This window comes from Procambarus clarkii, chromosome 50 (assembly GCF_040958095.1).
Source record: "Procambarus clarkii isolate CNS0578487 chromosome 50, FALCON_Pclarkii_2.0, whole genome shotgun sequence".
Taxonomy (NCBI): Eukaryota; Metazoa; Arthropoda; class Malacostraca; order Decapoda; family Cambaridae; genus Procambarus; species Procambarus clarkii.
This window is the reverse complement of record NC_091199.1, coordinates 26,345,284-26,363,080: the sequence shown is the minus strand read 5'-3', so window position 1 is coordinate 26,363,080 and position 17,797 is coordinate 26,345,284. Positions and strand designations below refer to the sequence as shown.

The 17,797-nt window shown below is 41.6% G+C and overlaps 1 protein-coding gene across 1 annotated transcript in view; it reads left to right on the top strand.

The window, feature by feature from the left end:
- The window catches only part of LOC138351625 (ficolin-1-like), a 228,286-nt gene that overhangs the window by 135,454 nt on the left and 75,035 nt on the right, over positions 1-17,797 (top strand). The window contains exon 5 of the mRNA XM_069303623.1: positions 4,468-4,618. Within this exon, the coding sequence (XP_069159724.1) occupies positions 4,468-4,618 (151 nt within the window). The remainder of the gene's footprint in view (positions 1-4,467; positions 4,619-17,797) is intronic.

The window sequence follows — 17,797 nt, the reverse complement described above, 5'->3', positions numbered from 1 at the left end:
GGCTATATTAACATTTGTGATGGGGAAGAAGGGCTATATTACCATCTGTGACCGGGACGGAGAGCTATATTACTATCTGTGACAGGGTAGGAGGGTTTTATTACCATCTGTGACTGGGGCGGAGGGCTATATTACCACCTGTGACAGGGACGGAGGGCTATATTACCATCAATGAAAAGTACAGAGGACTATATTACCATCTGTGACAGGGGCGGAGGGCTATATTACCATCTGTGACAGGGACAGAGGACTATATTACCATCTGTGACACGGACGGAGGGCTATATTACCTCTTTGACAGGAACCGAGGACTATATTAACCTCTGTGACAGGGACGGAGAACTATATTACCGTCTGTGACAGGGACGGAGTGATATATTACCCTTTGTGACAGGCACGGAGGGCAATTTTACCATCTGTGACAGGGACGAATGGCTATATTACCATCTGCGACTGGGACAGAGGGCTATATTTCCCTCTGTGACAGGGACGGAGGGCTATATTACTCTCTGTGACAGGTACGGAGGACTATATTACCATCTGTGACAGCAACGGTCAGCTATATTACCCTTTGTGACAGGAATGGAGCGCTATATTACCCTCTGTGCTAAGGACGGAGGCTATATTACCATTTGTGATAGGAAAGGAGGGCTATATTACCATCTGTGACAGGAACGGAGGATTATATTACCCTCTGTGACAGGGACGGAGGACTATATTACAGTCTGTTAAAGGGACAGAGGACTATATTACTATCTGTGACAGGGACGATGGACTGTATTACCACCTGTGACAGGGACGGAGGGCTATATTACCATCTATGAATGGGACGGAGGACTATATTACCATCTGTGACAGGGACGGAGGGCTATATTACCATCTGTGAGAGAACTACTAAATTTAAGTAATGAGGTGGTAGGAATTAAGGTAGAGAAACTAAACCTAATTATTTTCCTAATATATAAACCGCCAGATACAACGTTTGAGGAATTTACAGAGCAGATGCACAAAATAGAGAACATACTTGACAACCTAGCAAACCCAGCTCCAGATATTATCTTCCTTGGAGATTTCAATTTACCGAGTCTAAGATGGAGAATGGCAAACACAAATATCATAGCAGAGAATGACCCGGGAAATAACCAACCACAGGTCATAGAACTTTTGAGATTCGGTTATCTTGAGGTTCTTCTTGAGTTGATTTCGGGGCTTTAGTGTCCCTGCGGCCCGGTCCTTGACCAGGCCTCCACCCCCAGGAAGCAGCCCGTGACAGTTGACTAACACCCAGGTACCTATTTACTGTTAGGTAACAAGGGCATGCAGGGTGAAAGAAACGTTGCCCATTTGTTTCTGCCTCATGCGGGAATCGAACCCGCGCCACAGAATTACGAGTCCTGCGCGCTATCCACCAGGCTACGAGGCCCATGGATAAATATAGGATAAAACTCTCTCAATCAACAGATTACAGAACCAACTAGGAACGAAAACACACTAGACTTGTTATTCACAAACAATGATGAACTAATCAGAGACATAACAATCTCAGATACTTCATACTCAGACCATAAGCTCATTGAAATCCGAACTAGCATAAATAACGGTAGTAGGTCTAAGAGACCCAACAAGCGAGAAGGAATATTCAATCAATTCAATTTCAACAATAAGAGGATTGACTGGGAAAAAATAATTTTAGTCCTTGCAACCATTCAATGGGAGACGGTCTTAAGCGAAAAACTCCCACACAGGGAATAGCTCAACTGACAGCTGAAGCTTACAAGGTCTGCTTGAAGCACGTGCCTATGAGGAGAGGCAGAAAGAGGACCACTCTAGAAAGAGAACGCAGACGACTGTACAGGAGAAGGAAAAAAATAACGGAAATGCTTCGGCAGACACAACTATCACAAGCAAGGAAAATAAGCCTAAGCAGGGAGATCGAAGAAATAGAACAAACGTTGAAGCGATCATATGAGTCTGAGGAAATGGAATTGGAACCGAAAACTATACTAGAGATAAGGAAAAATTCGAAATATTTTTTCATATACGCAAAATCCAAATCCAAAACCTCGACCAGTATTGGACCGTTAATTACAAATGAAGGTACGTACACAGAGGACAACAAAGAGATTAGTGAAATTCTAAGAAGCCAGTATGAGGCTATGTTTAGCACACCAATAAACAACATGAAAGTTGATGACCCAGACAGCTTCTTTATGAATGACATTCAAGCAGCAGATAATATAACGGATATTACCACAAACTCGGAAGACTTTGAAAGAGAAATTGACAATATGCCTATGCACAGCTCCTGGGCCTAACTCATGGAATTCAATATTCATAAAGAAATGTAAAGTACCAGTAGCGAGAGCACTCAGCGTAATATGGAGAAAGAGCCTGGATACAGGGGAGATACCAGCAGCACTTAAATCTGCAGATATAGCTCCGTTGCACAAGGGGGGGAGTAAAGCCTTGGCAAAAAATTATAGACCAGTTGCACTAACAACACTCATAATAAAAGTGTTTGAAAGAGTGATTAGGAATAAAATTTCTAGTTTTATGGAAAACAATGAATTGCACAATCCAGGACAACATGGATTTAGAGCGGGAAGATCCTGTCAATCACAGTTACTCAACCACTATGACAAAATCACAGAAGCCGTAGAAGAAAAGCAAAATGCAGATGTTGTATACACAGACTTAGCAAAGGCGTTCGACAAATGTTACCATGGGGTGATAGCTCACAAAATGAGGTCAATGGGAATAACTGGAAAAGTAGGACGCTGTATACTCAATTTCCTATCGAACACAACAGAAAGAGTAACAGTCAATCAGATAAAATCGAGTCCAAGCGATGTTAAAATCTCTGTACCTCAAGGTACAGTCCTTGCACCGCTACTGTTCCTTATTCTCATATTTGATATAGACAAAAATACACGTCACAGCTTCGTGTCGTCCTTTGCAGATGACACAAAAATCAGCATGAAAATTACCTCTGCTGAAGAAATTGAAAAACTACAAGCAGATGTCAACAAAGTTTTCGATTGGGCAGCAGAAAATAACATGATGTTTAACAGTGATAAATTTCAGGTACTCAGGTACGGCAAAAATGAGGATCTGAAACATAATACAGGGTACAAAACACAATCGAATCTTCCCATAGTAGAAAAACAGCATGTCAAGGATTTGGGAATAATGATGTCCGACGATCTAACGTTTAGGGAGCATAACCAAGCAAATATCGCGTCAGCCAGAAAAATTATCAGATGGATTACGAGAACTTTCAAATCCAGGGATCCCATCACAATGGCTGTACTCTTCAAGTCACTTGTGTTGTCCCGTCTCGAGTACTGCTCAGCACTCACTTCCCCCTTCAGAGCAGGAGAGATTGCTGAAATAGAGGGAATACAGAGAACATATACGGCACGCATAGACGAGATAAAACACCTAAATTATTGGGATCGTCTCAAAGCTCTCCAAATGTACTCTCTATAAAGGACACGAGAGAGATACCAAATAATATACACATGGAAAATACTGGAGGGCCAGGTCCCAAATCTACACAGTAAAATAACAACGTACTGGAGTGAACGATAAGAAAGAAAATGCAAGATTGAACCAGTGAAGAGCAAAGGTGCCATAGGCACAATCAGAGAGCACTGTATACACATCAGAGGTCCGCGGTTGTTCAACGTCCTCCCAGCGACTATAAGAAATATTGCCGGAACAACCGTGGACATCTTCAAGTGAAAACTGGACTGTTTTCTAAGAGAAGTTCCGGATCAGCCGGGCTGTGGTGGGTATGTGGCCCTGCTGGCCGCTCCAAGCAACAGCCTGGTCGACCAAACTCTCAGAAGTCGAGTCTAGCCTCGGGCCGGGCTTGGGGAGTAGAACTCCCAGAACCCCATCAAGCAGGGACGGAGAACTATATTACCATCTGTAACAGGAACGGTCAACTATATTACCCTTTGTGACAGGAATGGAGCGCTATATTACCCTCTGTGATAGGGACGGAGGGCAATATTACCATCTGTCATGGGGAAGGAGGACTATATTACCATCTGTGACAGGGACGAAGGGCTATATCACCATCTGTGACAGGGATGGAGGACTATATTACCATCTGTGACAGGGACGGAGGACTATATTACCATCTGTGACAGGGGAGGGAGGGCTATATTACCCTCTGTGACAGGGACGGAGGGCTATATTACCATCTGTGACAGGGACGGGGGCTACATTATCATCTGTGACAGGGACGGATGGCTATATTACCATCTGTGACAGGGACGGAGGGCTATATTACCATCTGTGACAGGGACGGAGGGCTACATTACCATCTGTGACAGGGACGGAGGGCTATATTACCATCTGTGACAGGGACGGAGGGCTACATTACCATCTGTGACTGGGACGGAGGATTATATTTCCATCTGTGACAGGGACGGAGGGCTATATTACCATCTGTGACAGGGACGGAGGCGGCGCACCAGCTTACGCAGCCCTCGCCTCAGACAGTGCGTCTGGCCGCCACCAATAAGAATGTATATTTCCTGAAGTCATTGCCCATCGAACACCGCTGGGCGCTCTGGTCCACCTTTAGCGTCGCCAACGAGAGTACCGGGTGAGTCTTGCTCCTTCTCTCTGTTGTTACTGTTGCTGCTGCTATTACTGTTGCTACTGCTGTTGTTACTGTTGCTGCTGTTGTTATTGTTGCTGCTGTTGTTACTGTTGCTGCTGTTGTTACTGTTGCTGCTGCCGATATTACTGTTGCTGCTGCTGTTGTTACTGTTGCTGCTGCTGTTGTTATTGTTGCTGCTGTTGTTACTGTTGCTACTGTTGCTGCTGTTGTTACTGTTGCTGCTGTTGTTACTGTTGCTGCTGCTGTTGTTATTGTTGCTGCTGTTGATACTGTTGATACTGTTGCTGCTGTTGTTACTGTTGCTACTGGTGTTACTGTTGCTGCTGCTTTTGTTGTTACTGTTGTTGCTCTTGTTTCTGTTGCTGCTGTTGTTACTGTTGCTGCTGCTATTACTGTTGCTGCTGCTGTTGTTACTGTTGCTGCTGTTGTTACTGTTGCTGCTGGTGTTACTGTTGCTGCTGGTGTTACTGTTGCTGCTGCTGTTGTTACTGTTGCTTCTGTTGTTTCTTTTGCTGCTGTTGTTACTGTTGCTGCTGTTGTTACTGTTGCTGCTGCTGTTGTTACTGTTGCTGCTGTTGTTACTGTTGCTGCTGCTGTTGTTATTGTTGCTGCTGTTGTTACTGTTGCTGCTGTTGTTACTGTTGCTGCTGGTGTTACTGTTGCTGCTGCTGTTGTTACTGTTGCTTCTGTTGTTATTGTTGCTGCTGTTGTTACTTTTGCTGCTGTTGTTACTGTTGCTGCTGTTGTTACTGTTGCTGCTGCTGTTGTTATTGTTGCTGCTGTTGTTACTGTTGCTACTGTTGCTGCTGTTGTTACTGTTGCTGCTGTTGTTACTGTTGCTGCTGTTGTTACTGTTGGTGCTGCTGTTGTTGTTGTAGCTGGTGTTGTTACTGTTGTTGCTGTTGTTACTGTTGCTGATGTTGTTACTGTTCCTGCTGTTGTTTCTGTTGCTACTGTTGTTACTATTGCTGCTGTTGTTACTGTTGCTGCTGTATTTACTGTTGGTGGTGCTGTTGGTACTGTTGCTGATTGTGTTATTACTGTTGCTGCTGTTGTTACTGTTGCTGATGTTGTTACTGCTGCTGCTGTTGTTACTGTTGCTACTGTATTTACTGTTGGTGGTGCTGCTGGTACTGTTGTTGTTGTTACTGATGCTGCTGTACTTACTGTTGGTGGTGCTGTTGGTACTGTTGCTGCTGTTACTGATGCTTCTGTATTTACTGTTGGTGGTGCTGTTGGTACTGTTGCTGCTGTTGGTACTGTTGCTGCTGTTACTGATGCTTCTGTATTTACTGTTGGTGGTGCTGTTGGTACAGTTGCTGCTGTTACTGTTGCTGCTGCTGTTGTTACTGTTGGTGCTGCTGTTGTTACTGTTGGTGATGCTGCTGTAGTTTCTGCTCTTGCTACTGTTGGTGGTTCTGTTGTTACTGTTTCTGCTGTTGTTACTGACACTGTTGTTGTTATTAATGCTGCTGTTGTTCCTGTTGGTGGTGCAACTGTTATTCGTGCTGCTGCTGTTGTTACTGTTGCTTCTGCTGTTGTTACTGTCCCTGCTGTTGTTACTGTTGCTGCGGGTGTTACTGTTGCTGGAGCTGTTGTTACTGTTGCTACTGTGTTTACTGTTGCTGATGCTGCTGTTTTGATTGTAGTTGTTACTTCTGCTGTTGTTACTGTAGCTGCGGCTGTTGATACTGATGCTACTGTTGTTACTGTTGCTGCTGTTGTTACTGTTGCTGGTGCTGATGTTGTTGCTGCTGTTGTTTCTGTTGTTGGTGCTCCTGTTGTTACTGTTGCTGGTGCTGATGTTGTTACTGTTGCTGGTGCTGCAGTTGGTACTGTTGTTGGTGCTGCTGTTGATACTGATTCTGGTGCCGCTGCTGCTACTGTTGCTGGTGCTACTCTTGGTACTTTTTCTGGTGCTACTGTTGTTACTCTTTAGGGGGCAGCTGTTGTTATGGTTGCTGGTGCAGCTGTTGTTACTGTTGGTGGCACTGCTGTGGTTTCTGTTGTTGTTGGTGCTGTTGTTATTGTTGCTACTGTTGTTATTGTCGCTGGTCGTGTTACTGTTGATGGTGCTGCTGTTGCTGCTTTTGTTACTTTTGCTGCTGTAGTTACTGTTGTTGCTGTTGTTATTGTTGCTGTTGTTGTTATTATTGCTGCTGTTAATACTGTGGCTGTTGTTTTAACTGTTGCTGTTGTTTTTACTGTTGTTGGTGTTGTTACTGTTGTTTGTACTGCTGTTGTTACTGTTGCTAGTGTTGCTGTTGTTAATATTGCTGGAGCTGCTGTTGTTACTGTTGCTGCTTTTGTTACTGTTGCTGCTGTTCTTACTGTTGGTACTGTTGTTACTGTTCGTGGAGCTGCTGTTGCTACAGTTGTTGGGACTGCTGTTTTTTTACTGTTTCTCTCGTGCTGTTGTTACTGTTAGTACTGTTGTTACTGTTGCTTCTGTTGTTACTTCTGTGGTTCTACTGTTGTTACTGTTTGTGGTGCTGCTGTTGATACTGTTTTGGTGCTGCTGTTAATTCTGTTGCTGGTGCTGCAGCTGTTGTTTTTTCTTTCTGTTTGCTATTGGTGGTGCTGTTGTTGTTACTGTTGCTGGTGCTGCTGTTAATACTATTGTTGGTGCTGCTGTTGTTGCTAGTGCTGTTCTGTTACTGTTGCTGGTGCTGCTGTTGTTACTCTTTCTGGTGCTGCTATTGTTACTGTTGCTGGTGTTTCTGTTGTTACTGTTGTTGGTGCTGCTGTTGTTTCTTTTGATGGTGCTGTTGTTATTGTTGCTACTGTTGTTACTGTTGCTGCTGTTGTTACTTTTGCTGCTGTTGTTACTGTTAGTGTGCTGCTGTTGTTACTGTTACTGCTGTTGTTACTGTTACTGCTGTTGTTACTGTTGCTACTGTTGTTACTGTTGGTGATGCTGCTTTTGTTGCTGTTGTTGCTGTTGGTGGTGCTTCTTATGATACTGTTGTTGGTGTAGCTGCTGTTGTTACTGTTGCTGTTGCTGCTGTTATTACTGCTGTTGCTTTGTTACTGTTGCTGCTATTGTTACTGTTGCTGTTGATACTGTTGCTGCTGTTGTTACTCTTGCTGCTTTTTTACTGTTGCTGGAGCTCCTGTTTTACTGTTGCTAGTGCTGCAGTTGGTTCTGTTGTTGGTGCTGCTGTTGGTAGTGTTGCTGCGATTTTTACTGTTGTTACTGACACTGTTGTTGTTATTGTTGCTGATGTTGTTACTGTTGCTGGTGCTGCATTTAGTGCTGCTGTTGTTACTATTGCTGGTGCTGCATTTGGTGCATCTGTTGTTACTGTTGCTGGTGCTGCTGTTGATACTGTTGCTGCTGTTGTTACTGTTGCTGGTGCTGCTGTTGATACTGTTGATGCTGTTGTTACTGTTGCTGGTGCTGCTGTTGTTACTGTTGCTGGTGCTGCTGTTGTTACTGTTGTTGTTACTGTTTTTGCTGTTGTTACTGTGGGTTGTGCTGCTTTTGTTACTGTTGTTGATGCTGCTTTTGTTACTGGTGCTGCTGTTGTTACAGTTAGCGATGCTACTGTTGTTCGTGCTGCTGCTGTTGTTACTGTTGCTGCTGTTGTTGTTACAGTCCCTGCTGTTGTTACTGTCCCTGCTGTTGTTACTGTTGCTTCTGGTGTTACTGTTGCGGTGCTGTTGCTACTGTTGTTGGTGCTCCTGTTGTTACTGTTGCTGGTGTTGCTGTTGTTACTGTTGCTGGTGCTGCAGTTGGTACTGTTGTTGGTACTGCTGTTGTTACTGATGCTGGTGCTGCTGCTGCTACTGTTGCTGCTGCTACTGTTGGTACTTTTTCTGGTGCTACTGTTTTTACTCTTTCTGGTGCTGCTGTTGTTATGGTTGCTGATGCAGCTGTTGTTACTGTTGGTGGCACTGCTGTTGTGTCTGTTGTTGTTGGTGCTGTTGTTATTGTTGCTGCTGTTGTTATTGTGGCTGGTCGTGTTACTGTTGATGGTGCTGCTATTAATACTGTTGCTGCTGTTGTTACTTTTGCTGCTGTAGTTACTGTTGTTGCTATTGTTATTAGAACATAAGAACATAAGAACAAAGGCAACTGCAGAAGGCCTATTGGCCCATACGAGGCAGCTCCCCTCTACAACCACCCAATCCCACTCACATACATGTCCAACCAGCGCCCGAAACAATCGAGGGACCTCACCTCCACCTCGCTACGCGGCAATTGGTTCCACAAATCAACAACACTGTTACCGAACCAGCACCCACCCAAGTCTTTCCCAAACCTAAACTCATCCAACCTATACCCATTGTTTCGTGTTCTGTCCCGAGTTGACACCTTTAATACCCTATTAATATCCCCTTTGTTATGTCCACTCATCCACCCGCAAACCTCTATCATGTCACCCCCCAACCCGTTCTCACACAAGACAGCACATATATGACTTAATTCTTAAAGTCAATATGTTGAATATGAATTAGTAAATATGTGATATATTCCCAGTTACTTTTTTTCCAAAGCCCAAACTCTTCCTCCCGTACCAATTTACGTCTCACAGTACCCGTCCGTCAACCTAGATAGCAGAATAGTCGTGATTGGTTCAATTATAAGGAAAATTGTACTTTTCAGGTCCCACATGGGTTGTAAAATTTACCTACTATTGTCCATGCTCTTAGAATATTATAGATCAGCTACTTCCTATTGAAGGCTCGTAGTTTTGTTTTGAGAAATATTAGTTGTTCTTAGTAAATTATAATAAGCACTAAAAATTATTACATAGAATAACAGTCCTTCACCAATCAATATTATATACCATAGTTTGTGCTTTACAAATCTTTAAAGGATGTTTTGTAGGAACGCTAACAGAAAACGATGGTTCATTGGAATGTCTATGGGGTAAACTACTGTAAACAGGATGGTATTGTGTCTACTATACCAACTACAGGATCGGTATATTGTCCACTACCACCTGTTAGGTGAGTAAGGGGTGCAATACCACCCACAGGATAGGTATGAGGGTCACATCCACCCAGAGGATGAGTATGGGGATCACATCCACCCACAGGAAGGGTATGGGGTCCAATACCACCCACAGGATGAGTATGGCGTCCACTACAACCCACAGGATGGGTATGGGGCTCCAACCCCCCATTGAATAGGTATGGGGCTCCAACCACCCATAAAATGGGTATGGGGTCCAATAACACCCACTGGATATGTATGGCGTCCATTGTCGAGCTCGCAAACCGCAGCATTCATCTCAGAACTATGCCTATTTCACGCAGATTCCTTAATAAACGTAAGAGTTTTATATGTCACAAGAAAGATAGAAATATAAGCTTTATTCTAAATACCTTACCATGGGTATATTTAAATTTAAAGCGAAGATACGTGTACTTTTATAATAGCAGAGCTCCGACCCCGGACAGATCGATCGACCGAGCAACTCTCTCTCAGAACAATGTTTATTTCACGTGAATTCGTTAATAAACATATATGTTTTATATGTCTCAAGAAAGACAGACATATAAGCTTCACTTTAAACACTTTACCATAGACATACTTAAAGTTCTAATGAAGATACATGTATTTTAAAAATTACGGAGCTCCCACCCCGTACAGACTGAACGACAGAGCAACTCTCTCTCAGATCAATGTTTATTTCACGTAAATTCGTTAATAAACACAAATGTTTTATAAGTCTTAAGCAAGATAGAAATAAGAGCTTCATTTTAAATACATTACAATAGACATATTTATAGCTCAAGTGAAGATACATATGTTTTTTTAGTAGCACTCAGTAGCTTGTCGGGCATGGAGTGCAGACGCCTACGCACTTGCCGATATATTGTATAATTAACAAAGATTCGCTAATAAAGCCTAAAATCTTATATGCCTCCAGAAAGACCGAGATATGAACATTATTATGATTGCACCAAATGAAATATATCATGTTCGAGGACAAAGATATATCAATTTTAAATTAAGTTTCGACTCTCTCTTGGGTGAGAGAGATGGGGCGACTCTCGCCCCATCTATTGGAGATTCTGTGCACTAAATACCCAAAGCTACTCAAACCCTCATAGCATTATTTAAGTAATGAAGTAATATGGTATATTTACTCACTATAATGTGGGTGCTGAATGCAGAACAAGAGAAAACATATATTTACTCCAAACTAATGTAATTTCATTATTAAATAAGTAGCATCAAAGGAAGTCGACGGTCCAAGCGTCAATGTTGTGGAGCGACTTATCCAAGATATATCGTTGTTTGGAAAGTGTTTGTTGGCATATCCAGGGGTCGCACTTCTCTGCTCAAATTATCACAAATTTAAATTATAATGTTAACAAGTAGAATACGTATTTTTAATAAAATCTAACATAACTAGCCAGAAAACATTTAACATTTATTAAAAAATATATGTTTGGAAGTTAAATCGACTTCATATTCAATTTCTTTCTTTATTATGCACCCCATACCCATCCCGTGGGCGGTGGTGTACAGGATTACAGAGGCACATAATCGGTTCAGGAACTGAACCCTCTAGTTCGTTTAGCTAAGCAAATAACAATATATGACGCTAGTTAAAAAATTATCAATGTTGTATACACATGTACACACCCTCATACATACATGTATATATATATATATATATATATATATATATATATATATATATATACGTATACACATATACATACATATCTAATCACCCACACAATTACACACATCAATAATCTTTGTGTCACAAGTGACATTACAAGAGGCTCACAACAGTCACTATAAGAGGCACTTAACATCTACAGTGAGTCACACAGTTACTAGTCTTGCTGCACACCCACCCAACTGGGCGGCAGCTTTACAGTCATGTGCATGCATTACCTACAGTAAGCAAATTTTGGATACTTCGCTAAAATTTCGGGCAGCACATCATTATGAATGAAGTACTTAAACATTTCTTGGACACTATTGATGGTGTTATTTCTAAATTCCGCAATTTTTTCACATTCCATTATATAATGACGCAAAGTATGCGAATAGTTCTGCTGACAGAGTTTACATTTAGTCAAATGTAAATCAGCAGATGTTACAAACTCCCAGAGGTACTTGTAGCCGAGCCTAAGCCTAGCAGTGGTAACATCTAGAAGTCTGAGTATCTAGTGGGCCATTTTTGGTAAGCAGAACTGGCGCTGTGGGATGAACCAAACGTCGAGTTAAGGGGCCTAAATGAATGCTCATTCATATATGGCCCACTAGATGCATTCGGAGATCAATATGGGAAGGAATCCACAGGAGACAAACTCTGACTCCATCATTGATTATTTCACTATATCTGTGTCTAGCTTCAGAGATAAGCACGTCACAGTTATGCCTTGGGAAGCTGAGGGCAGTCAAGGATGACAAGGAGTCGCTTACAATTAGCGTGTCAACTTTGGATTCATATACGCGCTCTAGTGCAAGGATTATGGCAACCAATTCTGTTTGAAGAGTGGAGGCCCAGTTACTTAGACGCGCTCCACACTCATGGGAGATGGAACCATCTCTCCCTGTCACAACAACTGCACTTCCAGCTGCACCATAGGACTGATCCAAGGATCCATCAGTGTAAATAATTTGGGAAAGGGAGCGCTCTCTGACTAAAGCATCAATTTGGCTTAAGGCATTGTACTTTGCTTCTTGTCGAAGCAAGGACTGTTCTTTAATCAGCTTCTTGGGTGGGAAAGGGGGACAGTAATTTGGAAAGGAGTGATCTCCCATGAGGCAGGAATGTGTTGTTGTTGTCTCTCTTGGTAGGGGTGATGAAAGTTATACATTCTGAGCACATTGGCAGTTACCGTAACCCATTTGGAGGGATGCTGATCTTCAAGGAAGAAGGCTTGGAGGGCTTCAGTGCAGGGGTTAGGGTGGGTTAGCCTAAGCATCTTGATACCAATTAAAGCATTAATTTCAGTGATACAATCACTTACACATGAAATATTCAGTTCCTTCCTCATGTTTAGTAATTTAGTTGTACGGGGGCATCCGAGGATAATCCTCATGGCTTCGTTTTGCATCTTTTCCAGCTCTCCAAGCATTCTCTCAGGCACTAGAGCAAGCATGGGTGCAGCATAATCAATCAGCGACCTAATATATGAGAGATACATCATTTTGACAATTCTCACATTTGCACCATAGCTTGGATGGTAACCTGCCACAGTCTTGAGAGCACGGAGCCTCTCTCTACATTAGCGACCCAGTCTGGCTACAACATTGCGGTACAGTAAGGAACTTCAAGACCAAGGAATTTGTATCTGGTTACATAGTCGAGCAGAGAGCCATCATGCAACTGCATTTTGCGAACAGCCCCACCCCGTCTGGGTGGGCGTCGGTTCAGGATCTTTGTTTTCTCTACTGAGGTGACCAAGCCTAGTTCATAGGACAATAGTTTTGCTATATATACTCGTTATTCGTTGACATGCGTTCGCTACTTAAACTACCATGTACTGTACTTATGTAAAATCTCCCATGTCTCTTCACTCATCTCACCGAACCCTACAGGCTCTGTGATATATTGTTTAATTAATTGAGATTCACAAATAAAGCTTATAATTGTATATGTTATCAAAAAGGCAGAGCTTAGTTTAGTTCATTTATTATGCACCCCATACCCATCCTATGGGCGATAGTGGAGTGTTACAGAGGCACATAATTGGCTCAGGGACTGAGCCCCACAATTCATATAGCCAAGCAAGTTATAATCTTGATAAGCTAGTTACAAAAGTCAATACACATTGTCACATCAACAATGGGCTCGAGACCGACCACAAGTACAGTTTATAATTTAAGCAACTGATTTATATGGAGGGCTAGTGTCACAATTGAAATGTTTATCCTACACATAACCCCCTCTCCCCCATCCAATTGGCAGTGGTGGATAGGTTACAATCAAGTCGTTTTTTGCGTTTTATTCAGAGATTAGATCTTATTGGGTGAGGAAAGATATTCATATTTTAAAGAAGCCTTCTTGGCTGATGCTCTCCATTGATGGAAAATATACAACCTTTTGAATATCAATGTTAGTTTTATCTAGATATTGTAATTAACGAAAGTATTTATGTCATCAGAAAGGTAGAAATATAGGCTACATTTAAAATCCTTTGTCATAAATATAACTGAAGTGAAAACGAAGATATATGCGTTTTGATAGTTACTCGATGGCTTGCTCTGAGAGTGTGAAGCCCTGCACACCAGCCAATAAATTGTATAATTAGTTTCCATATATTTTAATTAATCTTAAAAATCTATATGTCAGAAGAAAGGAAGATGTAGCCGTTAATGTGACAACATTTAAAAATATATATATCTTAAGTTAAATAAATAATACCACCTTATCGCCGGTGTCCGGACACATGAAAATTACCTAGGTATCAGTATCCAGCCAGGCGGGGATCACAGGCTGCACAATACTGATAAATTATGTAATGCACTACTTGTGGTCCATCTCGAACCCATTTATGATGTGACGACTTATAGTGAATTTTGTAACTAGCTCATCAAGATTGTAACTTGCTTAGCTAAATGAATTGTGGGGTTCGGTCCATTCATTTTCTTTCTTTATTATGCACCCCATAATACCCATCCCGTGGGCGGTGGTGTAAAGGATTACACAGGCACATAATCGGTTCAGGAACTGAACCCTCTAGTTCGTTTAGCTAAGCAAATAACAATCTTTTGACGCTAGTTACAAAATTATTAATGTACACATACTTATGCATACATGTACATATTCATACGTATACATATATACATACACATACATATTTAATCACCACCACAAATACACACATCAGTAATCTTTGTGTCACAAGTGATTCAACAAGAGGCTCACAACAGTCACTATACAAGGCACTTTACATTTATGGTGAGTCACACAGTTACTAGTCTTGCTGCACACCCACCCAACTGGGCGGCAGCTTTACAGTCATGTGCTCCACACCCACCCAACTGGGCGGCAGCTTTACAGTCATGTGCTCCACACCCACCCAACTGGGCGGCAGCTTTACAGTCATGTGCTCCACACCCACCCAACTGGGCGGCAGCTTTACAGTCATGTGCTCCACACCCACCCAACTGGGCGGCAGCTTTACAGTCATGTGCTCCACATCCACCCAACTGGGCGGCAGCTTTACAGTCATGTGCTCCACACCCACCCAACTGGGCGGCAGCTTTACAGTCATGTGCTCCACACCCACCCAACTGGGCAGCAGCTTTACAGTTACCTGGTGTTATTCTTCACCTATATCTTTTTCTGGTTAATCCCTATTTACATTATGCAGTTCAGGTTTCGTCGCCATACTATAGTTTTTAGTTTAGTTAATTTACCACATAATGGGTTTAGGGACTGAACACACAATTTATTTATCTAAGCAAGTTACAATCTTGAGGAGCTAGCCACAAAATTCATAGAACCTCCTTGGTACTATACTGTATATATATACTGGTAAGAAGTATAATAATCCTGAGAAATCGTGTAAATTATGTTGTACGAGTGCTTCCAGTTAAGTAACATAGTTCATTTGTGTGCGCGTGCTTGAAGAAGAAATGCTATCCACCCCCCCCCCCCCCCATTGTAAATATTTGTGGGTTTCAGACCATACGGCCGCGGCTTACCCTCGCCGCGGTCGAGGGTAAGAACACTGGACTGGATGTATATACCCAGTATTACAAGTAAACATTAGCAATAACAATTATGGAAAGTTCCTTCACCTATACATAGACAAGAGACTGAACTTCAGCACCCACATACAACACATAAGGGGATGCTCTGAGAGAGAGGGAGAGTAAAAATATCCACTGATGTCTGATTAAGTCCTTTTGGGGACCTTAATCATTAGGACGTTCAATGATTAACGCAAAGTGAAGCGTATTCAGATGGTATATTGACAACATTCAGCATATCTCATAATGACCTAGTAGTAATTGGTGCACAAATACCTTTTCCAAAGGAATCACAAAACATAATTAAACACAACTGTACCGTACAGTGTTATATATTTATTTCAGTTTGAACAATTTTTAACATTAAAGGATAAATCCTTTAACTGGTTGAAATTGGTTTTAACATTCGAAATCTAATTTGTTGATGTTAAATAATATAAGGTTCAAATTTATTAAGATACATACTTTTAAAAGCTATTTCTATTTGAAATTTAAATAACATAAAAAGAGTACAGAATATAACAAATACCGACTATATAAAAGACCTGACACTTGCAGCACTTAATTATGCTCTTGTAACACATTGAAAGTAATAACATTATTTGATTCAGCAAAGCATTTGGTAAGGTTATAATAATAATAATAATAATAATAATAATAATAATAATAATAATGTATTAATTAATTATTTTAAATTATAATTCACAAGTTGCTAGCGCACAAGAAACAAATCCACGAATCATCATTACATTCTGTAACACCTACACATGATCCATGGTGCCAAATATTGCAACGGTCACAGCATACCATCAGCTTCAAATCATTTGGCTTTCTGCAAATGCAGTACACTTCCATCGAGCATGACCGGATGATTCGTTTTCTTCTCAGTGTCTGAGCTGCAGGGAATGAGATGAGACACTTTCCATTAAAGTTCTCTTGAAGATGTTGTCTCATTCTGCACATCATACGAGGTTCACCGGATCTACACCACTTGCAAGTGATGCAGCAAACGCAACAGCATATACCCCACTCATACTTGAGTCCCTGTGTCTGCTGACATTCATTATATTGCATATCAGCTTATCATCCTGGCAATTAGCAAGAGCACACAAGATAACTGCAGTAGATTTGGATGGTAATTTATGCCTGGTGTCGTATATGTTAATTTGTCCAGTTACTCCAATGTTGGAAACGTTGATGGTTGGTGACCCCAGTGACATCCATCAACTTGGATAATTTGAATAAATTCACCAATTGTAACTGGCCAGGAGAGGTCCCGCTACAACGCTGGGTCATGAAGGCCTTCTACGCTTGGCACAGTTTCATGAGGTGACATACAGATTTTATGTGAAGGTCAGAGAGCTGTACATTTGTTCCAATGTTCATTATCTCGTCATCTGTTAAATAATTTAAGATTGTCGAATGTGAAGCACTGTTATCACTCTCCTTATTGTTGCATTGGTGTGAGGAGTGGCAGTGATTGGTGCAGTTTATTTTTCTTTAAATAGGGGACATATATTTGTACTCCAGATACCAGTACAGTTGCACCGTTTCTTTATATATTTTATACTTGGGTTAGCAAGGCGAGACGCTTCTCTTAACGTGATACTGTTGGTATCAAATAGAAATAGTTTTAAAGTATGTATCTTGATAAATTTGAACCTTATATTATTTAACATCAACAAATTAGATTTCGAATGTTAAAACCAATTTCAATCAATTAAAGAATTTATCCTTTAATGTTAAAAATTGTTCAAACTGAAATAAATATATAACACTGTACGGTACAGTTGTGTTTGCCTGCCACAGCCTGCCACAGCCTTGAGAGCACGGTGCCTCTCTCTACATTGGCGACCCAGTCTGGCTAAAACATTGCGATTCAGTAGAACCTCAAGACCAAGGTATTTGTATCTGGTAACATAGTCGAGCAGAGAGCCATCATCCAACTGCATTTTGCGAAGGGCCCCACCCCGTCTGGGTGGGTGTCGGTTCAGGATCTTTGTTTTCTCTACTGAGATGACTAAGCATAGTTCCTGACATGTGTACAATACAGAGTTCAGAACATTTTGGGTGTTGGTATACCCATTGGTGCGGATCAGTATATCATCCACATAGCTAATAATGTGTTCGCTGGACCTTCTAGTTACTAAGTTTAAAAGTGCATTGATTAACACATTGAACAGAGTACGACTGAGGACACCTCCCTGTGGAGTGCCAAGTTCAAAATCTCTCGTTACACGCCTATGCCCCTGGAACAGTACAGAAGACTTCCTGTTGGATAGATAGCCTCTTATCCACCGTAGAAGCCATCCTCCAATATTCAATTTAGCAAGTTCTCTCAGAATGACGTGTGGGTTAGCAATGTCAAAGGCTGACTTAAGATCTAGAAAAGTGGTATATGACCTATCAGTATGCAGGGTGAGGAATGTGGTAATACAGTGATGTACACTCTTTCCATGCGTAAAGCAATATATCTGGGG